Source organism: Medicago sativa, chromosome 7, assembly GCF_051527215.1.
Source record: "Medicago sativa cultivar Bolivia chromosome 7, Bolivia_mono, whole genome shotgun sequence".
Taxonomy (NCBI): domain Eukaryota; kingdom Viridiplantae; phylum Streptophyta; class Magnoliopsida; order Fabales; family Fabaceae; genus Medicago; species Medicago sativa.
In genome coordinates this window covers 13,672,814-13,696,361 of record NC_140755.1, presented here as the reverse complement: position 1 = coordinate 13,696,361, position 23,548 = coordinate 13,672,814, and the positions used below count along the sequence as shown (strand labels likewise).

At 31.3% G+C, this 23,548-nt stretch overlaps 1 protein-coding gene and 2 long non-coding RNA genes across 4 annotated transcripts; 1 reads left to right on the top strand and 2 right to left on the bottom strand.

Annotated features, from left to right (window-relative positions):
* Positions 1–7,927: 7,927 nt before the first annotated feature.
* LOC146904417 (uncharacterized) lies at positions 7,928–10,190 on the bottom strand. The gene is made up of 2 exons (XR_015020358.1): positions 9,698–10,190; positions 7,928–9,657 (listed from the first exon to the last, which is right to left on the bottom strand). It is a non-coding gene; the product is annotated as an uncharacterized LOC146904417 (long non-coding RNA).
* Positions 7,987–10,586, top strand: LOC146904416 (isoflavone-7-O-methyltransferase 6). Its single transcript, XM_085729758.1, has 2 exons — positions 7,987–8,789; positions 10,159–10,586. Exons 1-2 carry the CDS (start codon positions 8,031–8,033, stop codon positions 10,456–10,458), a joined length of 1,059 nt encoding a protein of 352 aa, XP_085585884.1. The 5' UTR covers positions 7,987–8,030; the 3' UTR covers positions 10,459–10,586.
* Positions 10,587–18,305: 7,719 nt separating this feature from the next.
* On the bottom strand, positions 18,306–20,889 carry LOC146904415 (uncharacterized). 2 transcript variants are annotated; one of them, XR_015018532.1, is made up of 3 exons: positions 20,739–20,889; positions 19,369–20,524; positions 18,306–18,981 (listed from the first exon to the last, which is right to left on the bottom strand). It is a non-coding gene; the product is annotated as an uncharacterized LOC146904415 (long non-coding RNA). The 2 variants fall into 2 exon arrangements; XR_015018533.1 differs by having other exon boundaries at positions 20,411–20,524.
* Positions 20,890–23,548: the final 2,659 nt, after the last annotated feature.

Sequence of the window (23,548 nt, the reverse complement as noted above, 5' to 3'; positions counted from 1 at the left end):
TCATCTTCATGTATTCTGCTTTGGGTATGGCAGTGACAAGAGCTCCTCTGATAATATGATGCTTCTTGTAGAGTTTCCTCAGTTCTGGAGTATGTTTCTTTCTATCCACAGCAGCTCCTTCTTCATCAAGGACTAAATCACCAACACCATCTTCCAGAATATCCCATAATTCTTCATCTAGGCTCATGATGTAACTGTAAAAGTTGGTCTTCCACCAAGAGAATTCTTCAGCATCTCCATTGAATTTTGGAATCTTCCCAACACTGGATTTCTTACTATCACTATAATCATGTGAGACATTTTTATAGCTAGTATCACTAGAACCAGTAGGAGGAGGAGTAGACATGTTTTTCTCAGATCTTTGACTGTTGCACGGTTAAGTGTTACACAACAGACCAAGGCTCTAGATACCAATTGAAGGTGAGAAAAACACAAGAAGGGGGGTTGAATTGTGTTTTGAAAATTCTTCGTTCCTCCTAAAAACTGAACACACTGATCAGAAGCTAAGTGATATAGCTTCTGAAGTGATGGTCAGAATCTAAATGCAGCGGAATAAAACAGAGAGAGAGAAGAAGAACGACACAAAGCAATTATACTGGTTCCTTCCACAATCCGGAAGTAGTCCAGTCCCCCTTGCACTTCCAAGGAGATTTCACTAAGAGTAATATCTGATTACAATTGCTCAAGCACACAAGCAAGAGACTTCCTTTGCTCAAGCACACAAGCTAGAGACTTCCTTTGCTCAAGAACACAATCAAGAGACTTCCTGCTCAAGCACAACTGCAAGAGACTTCCTAACTAAACAAAATTACACAGAAAATTGTTTAAGGTTGAACACTTGATATACAATCAAAGGTGCTCACAATAAAAATCAGATACAAACTCAATGGACTTAAGAATTTCTAAGATATGACTTTGAGACACAGAAATTCTAAGTGAATGCAGAACAATTTCAGCAGAGGTTTGGCACTTGTAAAAATGTTGTGAGTCTTTCGTTCAGCGTTCCTGCATTACCAAAACTCTAAGTCTTCACTCCTTTATATAGAGGTGTGAAAGAGACGTTGTGAAATTGCCAGCACTCCAAAGAGTCGTTGTTGAAGCTTGATCTTTCACCTTTGATCTTTTGCCTGATTTGGTTGTTGTCCTATGAAGAACTAATTTGAAATCCATTCCTTATCCAAAGGAACATCTATGCAGGCGAAGCCGTATTCTGGAGCTGTTTTCTTGTCTTGTAGCGTGGACACAAAACAGAGTAGTGGAGAACGTGGTTGTACAATTCGTACAAATGTCAACGCTTTCATCCAAATTGCAAGCACATGCCTTCAAACACCTTTGAAATGACCGTTGCAAAATTCCACTAATCCTTTGTTGTGTTTTCGAATCCAATAGACAGCTTTTGCAGTGATAATTCTTCAATTCTTGAATCTTTGCAAATCCAGTTGATATTCAGCTTCTGGTGAAATGGCTTCTGATGAGGCAGCTTCTGATGATGCAGCTTCTGATGATATGACTTCTGCAGCTTCTGATGACGCAGCTTCTGATGATGTGGCTTCTGGACCTCTTGTCTTCAGAAGCACTATTCTTCAGGAGCAGCTTACTTCAGGAGCGCTATTTCTTCAGGAGCAGCTTGACTTCAGGAGCGCTTTTTCTCTTCAGTAGCAAGTTGCCTTCAGGAGCGTCCAAGCTTCAAATTTTTGTTGTTTCCATAGCTCTTTATTTGCTCATTCAGAACCAATGATGATGTAACTTTATAATTATGGTCCTGTACACTTGAACAAATATTAGCTAGTCCAATTTACAATTTTTAATACCTTGTTATCATCAAAACCTTTTAAGGTTCATTGTTAAACACATTTTGTTCCAACACATTTTACACATGAAATCAAAGCCCCTAAGTCCTTGTTCAAAAGCTTTCAGATCCAATAGAGTTGATTTTTGCTGTTTTACCAAATCAGCATATTTTTCTTTTAAATCCTTCAACTCATTGGTTCTTACTTCAAAATGTGTAAGGAGTTCTTTAAGTGACTCAACAAGTTCATCTCTGGGAATTTTGGAATATACCTCGTTTTCATCTTCTGAGTCTGAATCTGATCCAGCTTCTGAAGTTGCTGTTGCTACCAACCCAACAGCTACCTTTGCATCTTCATCAGGTTCCTCTTTATCAGATCCAGATTCACTACCCAAATCATCCCATGTTGCCATTAAACTCTGCTTAATCTGCTTCTCGAATTTGCTTGGTTTGAATGTAGACCTCTTTGACTTGTCCTTTGACTTTTCTCTTTGAATATCAGGGCATTCAGCAATGAAGTGTCCAGGCTTCTTACAGTTGAAGCATCCCTTCTGATCTTCTTTCCTTGAGCTTCTGGAGTTACCCCTTCTGGCGAGAAACTTTCTGTTCTTCTTGGCCAGATATTGAAGTCTGTTTGAGAGCATGGCCATTTCAGCAGCATCTGGTTCAGAATCTGAACTTGACTGTCCTTCCTCTTCAGATTCAACCACTTTGAGAGCTTTTGATGACTTGCCTTTGGATGGAAGAGCTATTGATTTACTCTTCTTAGTAGACTCATGTTCATTAAGACTTAACTCATGAACTTTGAGAGAACTAACAAGATATTCGACACTTAAAGTGTTTAAATCGTTAGCTTCCTCAATGGCAGTCACCTTTGGTCTCCATCTGGCAGGTAAGCTTCTGAGTATCTTGCTTACATGATCAGAAGCAACATAGCTCTTCTTTAGAATCTGTAGCCCAGAAACTAAGGTTTGAAACCTTGAGTACATCTCCTCAATAGTTTCATCATCCTTCATCTTGAATAACTCATATTGATGTACAAGCAGGAGAGCCTTTGCTTCTTTGACCTTCTTGCTACCTTCATAGTTTGAACAGAGAGAAGAAAACATAGCTTTGGCAGTGGACTTGTCACTCATCTTCATGTATTCTGCTTTGGGTATGGCAGTGACAAGAGCTCCTCTGATAATATGATGCTTCTTGTAGAGTTTCCTCAGTTCTGGAGTATGTTTCTTTCTATCCACAGCAGCTCCTTCTTCATCAAGGACTAAATCACCAACACCATCTTCCAGAATATCCCATAATTCTTCATCTAGGCTCATGATGTAACTGTAAAAGTTGGTCTTCCACCAAGAGAATTCTTCAGCATCTCCATTGAATTTTGGAATCTTCCCAACACTGGATTTCTTACTATCACTATAATCATGTGAGACATTTTTATAGCTAGTATCACTAGAACCAGTAGGAGGAGGAGTAGACATGTTTTTCTCAGATCTTTGACTGTTGCACGGTTAAGTGTTACACAACAGACCAAGGCTCTAGATACCAATTGAAGGTGAGAAAAACACAAGAAGGGGGGTTGAATTGTGTTTTGAAAATTCTTCGTTCCTCCTAAAAACTGAACACACTGATCAGAAGCTAAGTGATATAGCTTCTGAAGTGATGGTCAGAATCTAAATGCAGCGGAATAAAACAGAGAGAGAGAAGAAGAACGACACAAAGCAATTATACTGGTTCCTTCCACAATCCGGAAGTAGTCCAGTCCCCCTTGCACTTCCAAGGAGATTTCACTAAGAGTAATATCTGATTACAATTGCTCAAGCACACAAGCAAGAGACTTCCTTTGCTCAAGCACACAAGCTAGAGACTTCCTTTGCTCAAGAACACAATCAAGAGACTTCCTGCTCAAGCACAACTGCAAGAGACTTCCTAACTAAACAAAATTACACAGAAAATTGTTTAAGGTTGAACACTTGATATACAATCAAAGGTGCTCACAATAAAAATCAGATACAAACTCAATGGACTTAAGAATTTCTAAGATATGACTTTGAGACACAGAAATTCTAAGTGAATGCAGAACAATTTCAGCAGAGGTTTGGCACTTGTAAAAATGTTGTGAGTCTTTCGTTCAGCGTTCCTGCATTACCAAAACTCTAAGTCTTCACTCCTTTATATAGAGGTGTGAAAGAGACGTTGTGAAATTGCCAGCACTCCAAAGAGTCGTTGTTGAAGCTTGATCTTTCACCTTTGATCTTTTGCCTGATTTGGTTGTTGTCCTATGAAGAACTAATTTGAAATCCATTCCTTATCCAAAGGAACATCTATGCAGGCGAAGCCGTATTCTGGAGCTGTTTTCTTGTCTTGTAGCGTGGACACAAAACAGAGTAGTGGAGAACGTGGTTGTACAATTCGTACAAATGTCAACGCTTTCATCCAAATTGCAAGCACATGCCTTCAAACACCTTTGAAATGACCGTTGCAAAATTCCACTAATCCTTTGTTGTGTTTTCGAATCCAATAGACAGCTTTTGCAGTGATAATTCTTCAATTCTTGAATCTTTGCAAATCCAGTTGATATTCAGCTTCTGGTGAAATAGCTTCTGATGAGGCAGCTTCTGATGATGCAGCTTCTGTAGCTTCTGATGATGCAGCTTCTGATGAAACAGCTTCTGATGATATGACTTCTGGACCTCTTGTCTTCAGGAGCACTATTCTTCAGGAGCACTATTCTTACTTCAGAAGCGACTTAACTTCAGGAGCGCTTTTTCTCTTCAGTAGCAAGTTGCCTTCAGGAGCGTCCAAGCTTCAAATTTTGTTGTTTCCTTTGCTCTTTATTTGCTCATTCAGAACCAATGATGATGTAACTTTTTAATTATGGTCCTGTACACTTGAACAAATATTAGCTAGTCCAATTTACAATTTTTAATACCTTGTTATCATCAAAACTCTTTAAGGTTCATTGTTAAACACATTTTGTTCCAACATAAGTAGACCCAGGACTCGAAGAAAAAAAAACAACACAGCACCTAATGCCAAAAAGCCTAGGCATCACACAACACAGGTAGCTGCCTAACGACAACAACAAAATTACCTCCCCAAAAACCAAACGAAACTGATAAAAAGCCTCATAAAACACCACAACATAGATGTCTCCACACAATGATCACCTTCTACATCTTGAAGAAGGACGGTTTGGATGTGCATCGAGGGGGCAGCGTTGGGTTCTTTGAGAGAGGACCAGGGCCGTTCCTATGAAATAGGAGGCTCGGATCTCTTTTTAAAATAGGCCCTAGTAAAATAAAAACGTAATTTTTTTGTATAGCTAAACTTCATTAAAAAAATTAGAATAAGAACTTCTAAACATGAAACGAAATAAAAAAAAAATTAAGTGAAAGAGAGGTGAAATTTACCTAACAGTGTCGTTTGGATTTATCACTCCTTCGTTGTGGGAAGGGAAATCGAATGGTTTATGCGAAAAAAAATTATTGTTGTGATTCTTTCAATGAAATAACTTTCCAAATTGACTGATTAAGTGATTTTACAAATTGGGTGGTTTGATAGTATCAGGAGAACTAGAGTCTAAAAAAAGTTCAAACGTGTGCTGAAGAAAGAAAAAGAAGTAACATGTATTTTTTTTTTATTTATTTAAATGATGGGTGGGTATTAGACTTAATTTTTTGTTTGAGACCCGTAACATTTGGAGGCCCGGCCTGGTAGAGCACCTTGCACTCCCTCAAGTCCGGGCGTGGCGAGAACAAAGAGAAAAGGTTATAGAGAGAGACAACAACATTTATGATCTTTAATGAAAGATGTGAGTATTTGGTCGGTTGTAATGTTAATGAGAGGAGATCAATCTACAACATCAGTCGTAAGTATATATTACCTTATGCGGTTGTAATTAACTTTTTTGTTTGTTTGAGTTATTATGATACTGATACAAAGTTAGTATGGTTTAATCTCCGTCGGAGAACTTGTGAGACATATATGATAGGTTATTCTCTTTCAACCGGATTTTTTCAATACATAACGGTCAATAATCAAATCATGATCACCTGCTTAGAGTGATAAGTGTTTTTTTTTATTTAATAAAGAAATCCATCTAGAAGAAATGGGATGGAATGCAGTGAGTTTATTTCAATTCAAAAAATTAAATTAAGATGCAAAATTTCAAGACCGTAAACATCGTATAAAATACAAAGTGTGTTTGAATTTTAAAGACAGGGACAATATTAATATAAATACGGTGTCGCATATCAACCTATATTGACCAAAAAAAGTATTTACTAGATGCATAGGAAAATTTTCAAAATTGTCCTATCAATATTCAACCATCGTATAAAAAAAAGTATTTACTAGATGCATAGGAAAATTTTCAAAATTGTCCTATCAATATTCATTCTAGAAATGGAACAGACAAAATTGCTCTCTCTTTCTCTCTATCTCCAACAAGCAAACAACAGTTGAACCCCCAAATCAATGAGATACTAGAAATATGACTTGACTTCTGAACCATCAACTTTGAATAGTCAAATTGAGTCTTTCTTGTTCTTATGCTGAGACGTCGAAGGAATTATATGCAGGAGATCCATATTACAAATATTTCTCACACTCCCTAACAAATCAACTGGTTATTAGAAACACAAAATATAGAGACAAATTTTAACATTATAAAATTTTGCAAAGACTTGAAAAAGCACAAGACTAAATTTACAAACGAATTATATTTAGAAATAAACATATAAGTAAAACCGACTATTACTGTCCCCGTGAACATGACTCAATTGATATTGTCATTGCATGTAATATCTGGGGGGTCAAGTTTAGAACTTCAAATTCTCCACTTATTGACCTTACAAGGTGCATTTCTATACATTAAACTAAATGGAAAAAAAAAAAACCATAAGTCACTAGTATCAAAACGCTCATATAAAAACCTAGCCATCGCTCCAATTTGTTTTCTCTCTATCTCTCCTGCCCTCCTTTTCTTCTTCTTCATCCATCAATATCAAGTGGTTTAGGGCTAATTTTTTTTGATCTAAATCACTTCTCTAATTTTTATTTTTTTTTACCTTTTATTTAAATAAGTGATTTTCAGACACACACATATATTACTTTTTTTTTCTTCGTGATATCAACGTCATCATAGTGTAACACATTGTTTTTTCAGATGTCTTGGTGCAACATTATTTGGATTTCTTGTCTTGTTGTGTCCTCTCAATTCATGTTGACATATTAACTTCAATCGAATGCAAATTAAACAATGATTTTGAAGCATCCAACATTACTAATCTTGATGCATATGAATATTCCACACACTTTAGTTTTTATCATATTCGTAGACTTTGTCATATTTATTGGCATTTTGCCATTCTATGTTATTAATTAATCAAAATAAATTAGATGATTAAAGAGTTTCTTTCTTTATGAACGTATTATTCATAAGAATCTGCATGTGAAACCAAATTAAAACAATATTTGATCAAATTTTAATGTCACCATTCTAATTGAGTTACGACCGTCAAAACCCTTTATCCAAGAATCAAATAATCATCACAATAAATAAATAGAAAATGCGAAACACTTGTTAAGAATCATATATTTCAAAGTTGAGCACTTTAATGTAGTCATGACCTTGACCGGATACAACCAACCATATCTCTATGTTTTTATGGATATCATTATTTAATAAAGCGACACCTACTAGAATGTTACGGTGCATTTCATTTGGACTAATCAACGGTCATAACGGAATTATTGAGTGAAACATCAATGATACTCCTTTTGTCTATTGTTCTTTGTTTGGGATTAGTGCTTGAAAAAAAAAAACTGAAAGAATAGAGAGCTTTGAAAGGGGAGGCTTTCAACGACTTGGTCTTTTTTATAATATAAAATCTTTTTGATTTTGGAGAACTAAATAATTGTATTGAAGGAAGATTTTGAAGTGTTGTAGAAGGTTTGCATAAATTTTATAAATCTAATATATCATAATACTCACAAAATTAAAATTACACCTCTTTAGCTATACCAAACATGTTTTTTTTTTTGTTTGAGGGAACAGCTATACCAAACATGTGTAATGTTCAAATTAATAATTCTCTTATTTAATTAATAGCGTGAAGTCGTTTGTGACCCACCAACTTTGTTGAAAGTTCAAACTGATTTCATATATAAATTACAACAAAACACAACCAAATTCTGAAACATAACCAAAACACAAACCAAATTTCATTTGAAAAAAAAAATGGCTTCATCAATTAATGGCCGAAAACCAAGTGAAATTTTCAAAGCACAAGCTTTATTATACAAACATATATATGCCTTCATAGATTCCATGTCTCTTAAATGGGCTGTTGAAATGAACATACCAAACATAATCCAAAACCATGGCAAACCAATTTCTCTCTCAAACTTAGTTTCAATTCTTCAAGTTCCATCGTCGAAAATAGGTAATGTGCGGCGTCTCATGCGTTACCTCGCGCACAACGGATTCTTCGAGATAATTACAAAAGAAGAAGAGTCTTATGCTCTCACTGTTGCTTCAGAGCTTCTTGTTAGAGGCAGTGATCTTTGTTTAGCACCAATGGTTGAGTGTGTTCTTGATCCAACTCTTTCGGGTTCGTATCATGAGCTGAAGAAATGGATTTATGAGGAAGATCTTACACTCTTTGGTGTTACTTTAGGATCTGGTTTTTGGGATTTTCTTGATAAAAATCCTGAATATAATACATCATTTAATGATGCAATGGCTAGTGATTCTAAATTGATAAACTTGGCATTGAGAGATTGTGATTTTGTGTTTGATGGATTGGAATCAATTGTGGATGTTGGGGGTGGAACTGGAACAACTGCTAAGATTATTTGTGAGACTTTTCCTAAGTTGAAATGTATTGTGTTTGATAGGCCACAAGTTGTAGAGAACTTATCTGGAAGCAATAATTTGACTTATGTTGGTGGGGACATGTTCACATCTATTCCTAATGCTGATGCAGTTTTGCTTAAGGTATGCTTTTCAAAACCAATGTCTACTCAATTACAAATTTAATTATTTACAGCTAGGTAGCACCGACACTTTATAGGGAATGCTTGTTTGGTATATGATATGTGCCTGGGTTCAACATCGACTCATGTGGTTATATTTACTCATCGATAGGGATGGGAATAGACCAGGCCAGACCAGACTTTGATAGGCTTGGGTCTGACCTACAAATTTTTTGCAAGCCTGAGTTTGGCCTATGGCCTTTCATAGGCCTATTTTTTTGGTCGACCTATTTAAAAGCCTGGTATAGCCTAGAAGCCTATTTACATGCCTACTACATATTAAAGTCATTAAATATTCAATTTTATCTACTTCTAAATAGGTCAAATTGGCCTTAAAGCCAATTTCATCATAAGGCTTGTCTATTGCTATAAGGCCTTAAAAGCTTATTTCACTATAAGACCTCAAAGCCTATTTAAAAAGTTCATTATTTAAGTTTTTTCTTGATTTTTATACTAATATAAATTATATTTTAATATAAATAAAAAATATATTTTAATAATATGCATAAATAGGCCGGCCTATCAGGCTTCGTATGTTTTTTTTATAGCCTAAGCCTGACCTATTTACTTAAATAGACCTTTTCAAAATCATAAGCCTAACCTTTTTCATAAACAGGCCAGGCCGTAGGCTCTTGTAGGTCGCCCTAATCTATTCCCAATCCTACTCATTGAGGTTGACTTGCTTAGGCATAAAAATAAATAAAACTCATTTAGACACACTTACATGAAAGTAAAAAGTAAGAAAGAGAAAATAATTAAATAATATATATTTTTAAAATAGTTAAATGATATATATTTAATGAGTGTGTGTCTAAATGACTTTAATTTAACTTTTGCCGAGTTACCAAAAAAAAAATGACTTTAATTTACGTTTGTTACTATACAAGTATTTCTCTTAATCATCTAGTTTTCTTAAATTATTATTAGTGTCATGTCCATTTCTCGTGCATATGTACGTCCATCATACATAAATAGAGAGGATCTTAACTCGTCCATCATAGACCTGCATTATTGACAAAAGATAAATTATTAGTCAAACAAAGTTTGTCTCTAATTTTTATTTCTTATCTAATAATTAGAAATGCTAAAATTAGAGATTAAATTATTTTTTTCTACTATTAGAAATTGAACTTTTTTTTCATAGTATTATTTCAAACCATAACTTCATCACTTTTTTACATGAAATTATTATGAAATTTTTTAAAATTTACTTTGTTTCTTTGGAAAAGCAAGTCAATACTTCATTTAGTCCTTTACTCATTTCTTAATGAATTATATGAAAAAGATATCTAATAATCCTCTGTTTTTTGTTTTCGTTTTGTTTCCTAAAGTATATTCTACATAATTGGACTGATAAGGATTGCCTAAGGATACTGAAGAAATGTAAAGAAGCTGTTACAAATGATGGGAAAAGAGGAAAAGTGACTATTATAGACATGGTGATAAATGAAAAAAAAGATGAGAATCAAGTTACTCAAATTAAGCTCCTTATGGATGTAAACATGGCTTGTCTAAATGGAAAAGAGAGAAATGAGGAAGAATGGAAGAAACTCTTCATAGAAGCTGGTTTCCAAGACTATAAGATATCTCCTTTGACTGGATTTTTGTCTCTTATTGAGATCTATCCATAAACACTTTTGCTTTGATCATTCATCCATTCTATTGTTTCATGTTATAAACCAATCTTGTTCTCTATTATGATATCTCACTTGTAATATGCATTTGTTAGTAACAAATACTCCCTCCCTCCGTTTCAAAATTAGTGTCGCTTTAGCCAAAAAAAATTGTTTCAAAATGAGTGTCGCTTTCAGTTTCCAATGCAATAATAACTTTTTCTTTTCAATTGTACCCTCCAATTAATACTCTGCACACTACTTTCAAATTATTACTTTTAAAACTAACCAATAGTTAATAAAGATAATTTAGTAAAATAGTCATTCTCTTTCTCTTAATCATTGTATTTCTTAATATGTGTGTAAACACCTAAAATGACACTCATTTTGAAACGGAGGGAGTAACAGAATTTACATATATGTATGATTTTTATTTTGTTGATGATGATGAACGAACTCTATTTTATTGCTTGCATCACTTACACACATTGCTCTGCTATTATTTGTGCTAGATCTTCCTCATAAATCCATTTTTTCATCTGATTGAAAGAACCTGAAATAGTTGGATCAAGATGAGACTCAACAAGTGGTGTTAAACAAAGTTCAGTGCCTTTAATAAGAAGTTCTGATGCTACAGTGAGAGCATAAGCTTCTTCATTTTCCATTTCTTGATTTGCTATTATCTTAAATAATCCATTATGTGCAAGGTAGTGCATGATATGTTGTACGTTACCAACTTTGGTTGATGGAACTTGAAGAATAGAAACTAAGTTTGAGAGAGTAATTGGTTTGCCATGATTGTGGATAATATTTGCTATGTTCATATCAACGGTCCATTCAAGACACATTGAGTCTATGTAGGCATATATGTTTGTACAACAAAGCTTGAGCTATGAAAATCTCACTTGCTTTATGGCCATTCATTGAAGAAGCCATATACTTGCAAATGAGTTTTGATTTTTGTGTTGGTGCTATTTCAGAATTTGATACAGTTTATATACGGTTTCAGAATTGCAAAAATCATATAATATATATATGGAAAATGTTAACCGGTGCCCCTGGGCACTGGTTAAGGAAGCAAATGTAGAAGCTTTTGCATTGAAAATTGTGTAATCAATGCTTCAAAAGTCAAAAAAGTGTCTTTTTTTATTTAATATTTCCTTTTTTAGATACCTTAACCAGTGTCCCGGAGCACCGGTTAACACAACCCTATATATATATATATATATATATATATATATATATATATATATATATATATATATATATATATATGGGAGCTGCTAAATTACACCCACCTAAAAACACTAAGGTGCAAGTTAGCAAGCTGCACCCACTTATAATTTACCAAAACACCCTTTTGTTTATATTCTAATTAATTTTAAATAGAAGGGCAATTTTGTAACTAACTTAAAAAAGATCCTTAAAAAAAGAAACAAAGAAGATAATGACATGCTTAAGGTACAAAACATGTAATAAATACAAACTTTTAAGGAAACAATATTTGGAATGATGAAAGTGGGTGTAAATTAGTGAAGGTTGCTAACTTGCACTTTAATAATACTTATAAAAATGAGTGTAAAGAATCAAGTAGGTGCAGGTTGCTAACTTGCACCTTAATAAATTTAGGTGGGTGTAGCTTGCTAACTTGCACCTTAGTGTTTTTAGGTGGGTGTAAGTTAGCATATATATATATATATATATATATATATATAGGGTTTTGTTACAAGTCACACCTTAAGGTGTGATTTTCACTTTTAAGTTATAACTTTGCTAAAAGACACCTTCATAAAAGTAAGTTGGTGTCTTTTCGCAAATGCTCATAGAGTAACTTGATAAAAGACACCTTCATATATATATTTTAAGTAACCTCCGCTTCCCAGGGAAGTGACTTTAGTAATCAGAAATTCGGTCGCAAAGTGATTTAAGTTTGCTAAAAAATTGTCTCACTCAATAATAAAACGTGTGGTGGACGAGAGGTCAGAAGAAATTGTGCGACTTCTTTCAAGGGTGTGGGAATTTTGGTCTCCTCTCAAAGTGATTGTTTTCTCTTGCCAGCTGCTTAAGGATAAGATTCCGACTCGACATTATCTCTTTTCTAGGAGAATTAAAGTTAATCTTGAGAGTATTTCTTGTGTTTTTTGTAATGAGTCTGTTGAGTCAATTAGTCACCTTTTTGTTAGTTGTCCTTTTTTAGGCCAGGTGTGGTATCATGTGATTAAGTAGTTGGGGTGGGAATTTGTTTTACCTTCAGATTTAGCGAGTATTCGTAATTTTATGATTGAATTAGGTGGGGGGAAAAGAGAGGTTTGGTTTCTTATTAATCTGACAAACTGTTGTGTGGTCCTTGTAGAAATCCTCGAAATGCTCACATCTTTTTGGAGAAGGAGACGTATGTGCTCCAGGTGGTGGATATTGTTAAATTCACCTCTTGGAAGTGGTTTTTAGAAAAACATTATGTCACACATGTTCCTTCTATAAGTGGGATCATGTACTCATGTGTTGGCACCGTTAGTGACTTTGCGGTGGATTTGTCTTAGATTGGTTGTCTGAGGGGTTATGTTCCTAGTTTTACTCCTGTTCGATGTGGTTGAGTGTTCCTGATAGAAGTTTAGTGGATTTTTCGTTGGTGTTTTAGTTTTTGCTCTTGTTTTTCTGTGGGAGGGATTCCATGTGTTTTTATTATTGTTTGACTTGAATACTTCTTGTATTCTAATTTCTATGTGGTTGTACTCTTATAGAAGATTTCTCCTTTTTTATTTATAATATATATTTTTTCCATTAAAAAAAATCATATAATTTTATATACTAACAATATACTATAATTGCACATGTAACGTGATGTAGTATAATACGATAAAATTATGTCAACCTAGCCCCTTCTCCTAAATAGAAACACAAGTAGAGCGGCATGATATTATATTATAACTAGACCATTGACCCGTGCTGATGCACAGGTCATATAGATAGTAATAATGGACAAAGAAATATGAAATAATATAAGAATGCAATGACATAGTTCATTTTATAGTGAAACATCTACTCTGCGAATATAACATAATATAATATTGAAATAGCATAAAAGGTTCGTGACTTTGCAAATATTTTCAAAATGACCATATGTCTGAAAAATGATATTACACAACGAAATAGTACACACATTATGGAAAACTTCTTTATAAACCACATTCGACGGGATAATTTTTTATCTATATATGTTCGTGACACTCTAACTTTTAATCCCAACTTGTGATTGAGAAGTCCCAAATTAATAACTATGTTGAGAAATTAAGAGTATGAACATTCACCCGCTTGAGAAATTCGGGAGTATGAACCTCATCCACGTTTTATAACTTTATATAGTATTTTAATATTACTTTACGTTAGTATGATTTGAATTAAAAAACTTTAAAAAAAATAAGAGTCCTTAATTTGCAAGATAGCTTGGAACATTAGAATAAAATTAAAATAGACTTTTGACCCGTCCCACGGGTTTATTAGAACACAAAAGAACTTAATAGAGATGCACTGTTAATATTAAAATCATCCTAATATGTCTTTCAAGACATTTACAAAAAAAAAAAATGATATTTTTATACAATTACCATTTCTAGAAAAAACAAATTTCTGAAATTGAAATAGTACATGATAAGTTCACTCATTCAAACTTATATTCAAAAGTAATGTGGAAGCTAAAAGTTTACAATTAAAATATACAAAAAAACCATATACTTTCTACATAAGCCTTTACAATGCATAATCTGAAATAACTTTAAAATACACAACTTCATTATTTTTCATTCTAGTTGTGCACCCAACTAAATAATAATCGCTTGTGTGAGCTTATTTGTCTTGTTAAATAGGAATCTGCGTCAGTGACCAAAGGAATAGTAACATGTCAGAGATGAATAATTTTTTCTTCCAATGAACTCCAAGCACCACTCTTTGCCTTTCTATCTCATGATGCTTAAGCAATCTTTATATAATACAAAAACTTACATCTTTGAGCAAAAGTACATGTGGCATCTTCATACACCCCATTTCATTTAATGTTTTTTCATCAACCAATCAAAATGGATCTTGACTCATTCATTTTCTATTAGCCAATCAAAATTGAATCATGACTCACTTATTTTTCACCAACCAATCAAAATTGATCATGATATGATTTTTCCCCTATATATAGACAATTTGATTTTTTATTATTTTCATCTACCTTTTCCTCCCATAGAAAATCACTACTTTCAACCTCATTATCTTTTTGTTTTATTTTTTTATTTTTTATTGTTTTATTGTTTATTTAACATTTCTTATTGTTATGTTCCTTTTTATGTGATTTCTTTGGTTGATGTTTCTTATTCATATTCTCTTTTCAATTTTCTTTTGGTGTTTATATGTTCTTTGTTTTTGTTCGGATCTTTATTTTGGACATGGAAGCTAATCAAGAGAAAAGAAGAAATGCATCACATATAAATTAGAATATATACGAAGGATTTCTATTACCACGTTCAAATATAATCACTTTCATCCCCCTTTTGTTTTATTTTAATCCCTCAATACTCACAACTTTTTCTATCTATCTATTCTTTTTTGTTTAATTTTTCTTATGTTTCTTATGTTGTTCGTATGTTGTTATTTTACTTTTAATATCTTGCTCTTTTATATGTTATTTTGGTTTTTGTTTTTTTTTGTTGCTACTTTATGCTTGAGATGGAAACCAGTCAATAGACAAGAAGAAATACATCCTATTTTCAAAAAATTGATTGAATCGATAACTTTGGAGTGAAAAAGATAAGAAATACATAATAGAAAATCGATTTTATGGCACCTTTGATTTTTGTTTTTTGAGTCAAAAGTTCCTTTTTCTTTAACTAAAAGGGAGCAAGGTGCTACCCTAAAATTTTAAGTGCATTTTCAAAAAAATAGTAAACCTTACAATCATTTATATTTTATTTCCTTCATCCTAATTAAATATTTAAATGAGTTTATACTATTTTTAAAATTAATATCCTAATTAAAGATTATTAAATTATTATGTTTTTTAAATGAAAAAATATTATGTTTTATTCAACGTCATATTTTTCTATCCATCATTCATTCTATTATTAAAATTAATAATCACATATGCTTTAAAACTGCATTAATATTTTTATTAATTACCTTATTTATAAGTGGAAAGTTGCAAAAGTCTTATAATAACAAAACTAAATGAATTTTTAATTTCTTATTAATATCTTTCAATGGCACTATGTCTCCTAAAAAAAAACACGTTTCAATGACAACCATCAAATTATTATCATTGTTTGATTTTTCAACCACTCAAATGGATTCATGCATCCTTTGTCTTAATTTTTGACCAATTAGATTTAACAAAATCATGAAAGGTTTCAATCATACACGTATTTTTTAACAATAAGCTAAATATAATTTTTTTCCAACAAATATAATTCTTATAACAAGCAAAATATTTGTTTTTCCACTCAACATTCAACCATAACATAGCATGTGGACATGACATTTTTTTCTTTTATTTTTCTACAAAAGATGCAAAATCATGCAAACATTTAATGTTATATCAGTTGTCTAATTCAATGTATTTATTGGTTTCGTTTAAATGTGTTTTTCCATGATGTTATAGGTTTTTGGTACAAAATTTATAATTTTTTTCCAACAAATATAATTCTTATAACAAGCAAAATATTTGTTTTTCCACTCAACATTCAACCATAACATAGCATGTGGACATGACATTTTTTTCTTTTATTTTTCTACAAAAGATGCAAAATCATGCAAACATTTAATGTTATATCAGTTGTCTAATTCAATGTATTTATTGGTTTCGTTTAAATGTGTTTTTCCATGATGTTATAGGTTTTTGGTACAAAATTGGATGAAGAAGAAAACAATTAATTTTGTTTCGGGAAAGAAAAAAAAATCTAACACTAATTACTAACATTTGACATTAAAAAAGCATTTGTTTTATAGGATATCTTTTTTCTTAATTAAATATATAACTTTTAAACTATGATAATCAATAAAATCTTATGTCTTTCATTTTAAATATTATTCAAGACATTTTGCTAATTCCCTAAAAAAAGACTTTTTGCAAATTAAAAATAGAAAATAATTGACATTTTAAGGATCTACACTAACAAGTTTTTTTAAGATAAAAATAAAATTTATGGAGAAAAAAAAAGTAGGGGATGTAAATCTAACTAGATAAAAAATTAGGGACATAAATTGAATCCAAAAAAGGAGCCAACACAGTCTTTTCTATTCATTTCAGTGATAGTCTTTGTCCCAATTGTTGTTTTTATCATCTTGAATTTCATTTGAAAATATTATGACATTTAATCAAATGAACTTTGTTCATTGATATGACCACATATGCTAAAATTTATTTGTGATAAAATATTTCTAAGTATACAACAATGCCTTAAACTTTTGTAAAAAAAATGCCTTAATTTTTTTACTAAAGCCTTAAATATTATACTATATACATTAAATTTTTTCAGCTTATTATAGAAGTTTCTTATTCATAGCACCATAATCACTAATTATAATTTACAATTTTTTGTCTTGGACCATGAGAATTGCTAAAAAAAAAATTAAGCAAATTTGTTGCTAATTTTTAAAATGTTACTTTGAAATCAAACCAAGATTGTATTCCCATTTTTTATTAATATGAAATTTATATTTATATTGTTAATATATTTCATGCAGTGACCTTTAACCACATAAATATGATTAATACCGGTATTCAATTGAAATTAAATATAAATTATAAACATTTGTGAAGTAATTAATTTTTTACCTCTCAAAATAGGAATTTTTTTCATTGTGAAAAAAAATATTTTTGTTGTAAAGGACTCTTTGTATACCGGAGTTTGATCGAAAGATTGTTCTACTGAAAAATCAAACTCGGGTTTCCTGATTAATTTGGAACTCACTAACCACTTGAGTTCAATCCCATTACAATCAATGCTTTTTTAGTAAAAATATTTCAAATAATTCTAATTTCATAATTCATATTAATGCTCAAATAAATTTTACAGTCCTATAATTGCAACTCGGTTGGAAGCTCCATTGAAATTGATATGCATGTATCAATGTTCAAACTTATACCCCTCATTGTGTGAATTTAACCGCTGGAGTACTTGAGAGAAAAAATACAAAATATATTTTTCTAATTGCTCTAATTTATATAAATGAAAATGATATTCTCTCCAAAAAAATCATGGAAATGATATATTATAAAAACCATTTTTAAATATGAATGTCATGAGTGTTGTATGTTTTAGGAGTTTATGAAAATAGAAAGAAGATGCTAATACCAATATTGAATAAATAAATGTTAATTTTTTTAGAGGATAAATAAATGTTGATTATTAATTGTTGTAGATTCAAACAAAATCACCACGATGTTAAATTAAAAAATTAAATAAATAAAACAAGAAATTTTGTTCATGTGGTTAATTAGCTCCATCAACGACGAATTATTATGGAGAACATGAGTTTGATTCTAGGTGGAACAGTTAATGGTCAAACTTTACTAACCTCCCGACTTAATTTAAGATTCCTAGGACCCCTTTACCTTTAAAGCCATAGGGTTAACACCATAATAAACAGTGGTGGGCCTAATAGAGAATAATGTTTATGAAGAGACTCTCTTCACTTTTATACAGATCTAATTAAATAAATTATTTTAAAATAAATAAGTGTTGTTGGAATATAACAATATAGTTATTTGTGGAACTCATTTGTTGAAGAAATTACATTCTTTTTTTTTTTTGACAGTAAAGAAATTACATTCTTATTAAATATTATTATTAAAAGATAAATGAGTAATGTGTATAAGCGACTCATTCAAAATCTCAAATTGGCGAGAGCTTTTATTCATACAAATTTAATACATGTTTCATTTAAAATTAATGTTTGAAAGAAATACATGACATCTAAAAACTTAAAAAAAATAGTTCATAATTTTCTTACTACCGGGGATCATACATTTAGTTTAATCATCACTTTAGACTAAAAGAAACCACATAAGTGATATTGACACCACATCTTCACCTTAAATCTTAAGACATTAGATATATTATGTTACTCAACATCTACTATTGAATTCAAATGTTGAACTTTTACTCACAATTGACACAATAACAACTCTCCCACTCGCGCTTCCGCTACAAAGTCGAACCGAGTTTTGTTACGACAGTTGGAATTTATGGGGGAACTCACGGTGGTGTGGATCGATCCATTGGAGCTAGAGCAATCATCCAAGTGAGAATGATATTACATTTTCACCTAATATTTAAGGTATTAAGTATATGAGTCTTCCAACTTATATGTTGTCCAACCTCCACTCTTTTATTCAATGTTGAAATGTAACTTACACTTGATACATACAACATTTTTTTACTTAAGTATGATTGAATTCTAGCCCGTGCTTGGCACGAGTATCCATACTAGTACACCTCAAAGAAACAACTCGATTCAATCATTGGATCGCTTAATTTTGTCCATAAAATCAATTCAATCCTGCATACACAGTTTTGAATTAATACAAAAAACACCAAAGTTGGAGGATCAAATATTTTAGTTACTAAAATAGCATGAGAATATGCAAGCCTAAAATTTATCAATCAAACAAAAACGTTGCATTATATATGAACCAAGAAAGTAAAAAAGTTATTTCTCGTAAAAACGTATACATATGTCTGTGTGAGATTTGTGTTGTGTTTGTGTCCCACTGATATCAGTAGCAATAGAAAATAAACCAACGATTAGAAGCAAGGTTGGAGTTGAGAAGTTTCAACATGTTATTTCTACAGACCACCATATTCATCATCATTTGTTGGCACTATTATAATGAAAAGGAAAATAAAATTAATTAAGAAATGATTACACGAATAACAATTAAAGCACCTGCATCATCTTCATTCTTGAATGCCATTAGGAGTTTTGAAGAGATGATGCAAACGGCGCTATGCAACGTTCACTTCTTAATATGAAAATTGCTCTTTTCACTTTTGAAATTGCTTTTAGTTGAATTTGCATACCTTTTAGTTGATCAAATTGAAGCTTGTATTCCACCCTTCTGATCTAATGTTCATGTGATTTTGCAGCAGCATAGATGAATTATATATATACAAAAGAAGGATTTCTACACCACTTGATAATCAAATTAAAAAAGGATCTCAAAGAGGATGTCGAACATTAAAGAGTAGTAAGAGATCAATATAAAATATATAATGGCGTAGTTATTATTTCAATTACCATTTTGTAATAATAAAATGAAGCTAAAGACCGCTTTTGTGGCCTTGGTTGTAGTAAGAGACTTGTTGATACTTATTCTAAAATTAATTAATTGGTCATATGCTTGTGAATAAAAATTATCTGCTGGATTTAGACTTGTGAATGAAATAATTTCTTAAACACACATATAGGCATTGAAGAATATAACAGGAATGAAGAAAATTTCAAATCTAAGAACACACATTTGTAACACAAAAAGAACACGACCATTGAAAGTGAAATCCAATGAGGCATTCAATCAAACATGTAATAGGAGAAGTAGTTAAAGCTAAAAAAAACATAGACAAAAGGTGATTAAATAAAACTAAATGCCAGAAAACATAAGGAAACAACTCGCTCAAAAATTGGATCCAAGCCACCAAGAGAATACTATATAAATTGTATTTAAAAGCTAAACTAAGATTCTCATAAAAGAAAAACGATACACTTGCATGCAAATTTTTATACAATTGTCTTAAATTGAATTGTTCATCAAATTTAGTTATTTACATACTACACAAACCATCGTTACAATAAATTGATATTCAAATCATCTCTACAATAACTTGATATTCATTAGGAATAAATTTACAAAAATAAAAAATTTCTAAACATTGCATTTCATTTGTCCTACGTACAAATAGCTAAATTGTGGTTAAGTAAACAACTTTACCTTTAAAATGAATCACTAATGAGCATATGAAACCTGGAATGGTGAGTGAAATGGAATGGTGACCAAATGAAACCAAAGAGATTATTAAGAAAACTGCAAATGACCCAACACCAGCTGCAAATGAAACCAAACTGAATCAATAGCTGAATAGAATCAAAACTGACAAATCAAAAGCTGAAATCTGCAATAGAATCATCAACCAAAATCAAAATGGAATTGGAATAGTATTACTAACAATGGAATTGTCATTTAAATCGTAAATCAAAATCGATATCAAATTGAGAAAGAAAAAATTGAATAAGAAATTGAGAAAGAACAAATTGCATACCTCTATCGACGGTGGTCTTCCGACCACGGTGCAGGAAGTGGAGGCGATGCGAACATAATAGAGAGAGAAGATGAACCAAGAAGGATAGAAAGGAGGAGATGGGAATCTAGGAGAAATGAGAGAAGAGGCAAATTTTATTTGTTTAGCAACAGTTAGGGCGATTTGTTTTGATAAAAATAGGATAATTAGGATAATTAGTTTGGAAACGACTTTGCTTTGTTTTCAATAAAAATAGGTAATTAGTTTGGAAACGATTTTGTTTTGTTTTCAATAAAAATAGGGTAATTAGGTTGGAAAGGATTTTGATTTGTTTTTCATAAAAATAGGATAATTAGTTTAGGTTGGAGGGAAACGTATCACAAAAATAGAAAACGATTTTGATATTTAGTTTGGATATGATTTTGTTTTGTTTTTTAATAAAAGGAAATAATAAGAGTGATCTGTTGTTTATTTTGCGATCTGTTATACCACTGTGTTTGGTAGAGGAGAAAAAGGAGAGAGAGAAGTTGAAGAGAGAGAAATAGGAGAGAAGTCCTACACATCTCTTGTTTGGTTGTGGTGAGAAAGAGAGAAGAGAGTGCGGGACCCACTGTTTTTTTAGTCTTCTCATGGATGAGAAGAAACACAGAGAGAGTTGCTGTATTTGTTATTTTCCATTTATGCCCATCCATTGCATAAAAAAAGACAAAAACGTAAATATAAATGGTTATGCTATCTTGTATGTGAATGTTATTGCACTTTTAATTAATTTCATAATAAATTTTCCTAAAAAAAATTAACTTAGCAATAAAAATAATATGAACCACACTTCCCTATAAAAAATTAACCTATTTTCTTAGGTACTAAAATTGAACTGTTTATTAAATAACATAATTAATTAATCAAAATTATTCATTTTTAATTAACGTTGATAAAAAAATGTATTGCAGGTAACATAAATTATTTATTTGGCAAAAGGGAACATAAATTATGTTTTTTCTACTCCAAACAATTATTTAGTTTCTTTTTATTTTGTTTAAGGGTATTATTGTCCTTTAAAAGCAATTATATTATTCTCTCTCTTCTATCTCTCTTATCTTTCTCTTCTACCAAACAACCCCTCAAATCCACTCTATTTCTCACATATTTCTCTCTTCTCAATCTGTTTCTCACCTATTTCTCTCTTCACAACTTCTCTTCCAAATCAAACATACCCGTAATGCGATGTAATATTAATATATGTTTCGAAAAAATAAAAAATAAATGCGATGATATACAACGTACCATCAAATTTTTTCAACATAGGCCCCTCCCCTGAATAAAAAAACAATTAGAGTGACATGATAGGATATTGTTTTCATCATAGAAGATTTTTTTAGTGATCTGAGTCTTTATTTGTTGTTAGTATAGTATTCCAAGTTTTGTTAGAGCCAAAAATTTTGTTTACTTTTAGTTTTGTTATTTTTAAATCAATTAGGTGTTCTATGTTGACAATTTTACAAAACCTCCCCTCTGTATGGATCGCCTGACGACATTTGTAGTTGTAAGGGTTTTGAAATTTGAATCATTGATGATGTCAATTACAAATTAACGTAGTAAAATGGAATAAATTTGAAAAGAAGGGGTTTCTATATTAACCAAATTGAATCAAAGAACCCAAATAAGGCATTAATTCAAAGTATATCAGTATATAAGGGTATTGAAATTACTCAAGAAGAACAAAGAGACTTGACTCATTATATTGAATAACTTTCTCTCATATATTGCTTGTTCACTCTCCTAGCATATGCTTCTCACATTTATCTGCATCATTTACTTTGTGAACTATTTTATTGCTTTTTCTGACAGTACTTAAATGGTTTATGTAAGATTTTATAGGGTTCAGCCATTTTTTACCCTAGAGCATTATTTGGCAGGCTAAAAAGTTGAAGATTCAACCTTAGAAACGAGAGTTTAAAAATTCAACAATTCCTGTTAAGAACATTAGTAGCTAAATCCCTTGGGTTAGAACAAAGAATAATCTCCTTGAATTTTCTTGTGATTGAATTCTCATACTATCTACTAGCCCTAACTCAACTGATAAAAATATCGAAATTGTTTGGACGAACGCTGAAACTCCAGTTCCTCCACGCATGTGTGTGAGTTTTAATTATTTATCTCCCATTCCTCAAATAATTAAACACAATTTTTGTAGAGACAATCTTATTTAATACTATTACTTGCATGATTTGATATACTTGTCAAACTAGCTTTTGTTCAATAATCTTTGATACAATGTACATGTGTATGTGTGTGTGTCTATATATATATATATATATATATATATATATATATATATATATATATATATATATATATATATATATATATATATATATATATATATATATTGTGTTCAAATCGAGGAGTGAATATTTAATCTACATGCAATTCATACTTGCAACTTTTATTTTTATTTTTTGACGTTCTTATTTTATAAGGAGTTTTCATTTTATTGCAGGTTGGAGTTTGTAGTAAATATTGTAAAAAAAAAGAAGAGGAATTTGTTTTTTTTTTTGGACAAAGAAATTAGTAGTGTATAAAAGAAATCATTTCCTCTCCAAAAAAAAATTTTGTTTGCAATTATTAAAAAAAAAAATCATGTGCACTAAAAGCATTCTGGACTTGTTCTGAAATTTGATTTTTTATTTATTTATTGTTAAAAGTTCTTTTTTGCATGTTAAATAAACAAAGTTTTCACCGTCGTTTAGCAGATATTAATCTTCGTTGGAGAAGTTATATGAGACAAAGCCATGGACTCAACCCCTAATCATTTGTTAAGGGATCCAAAT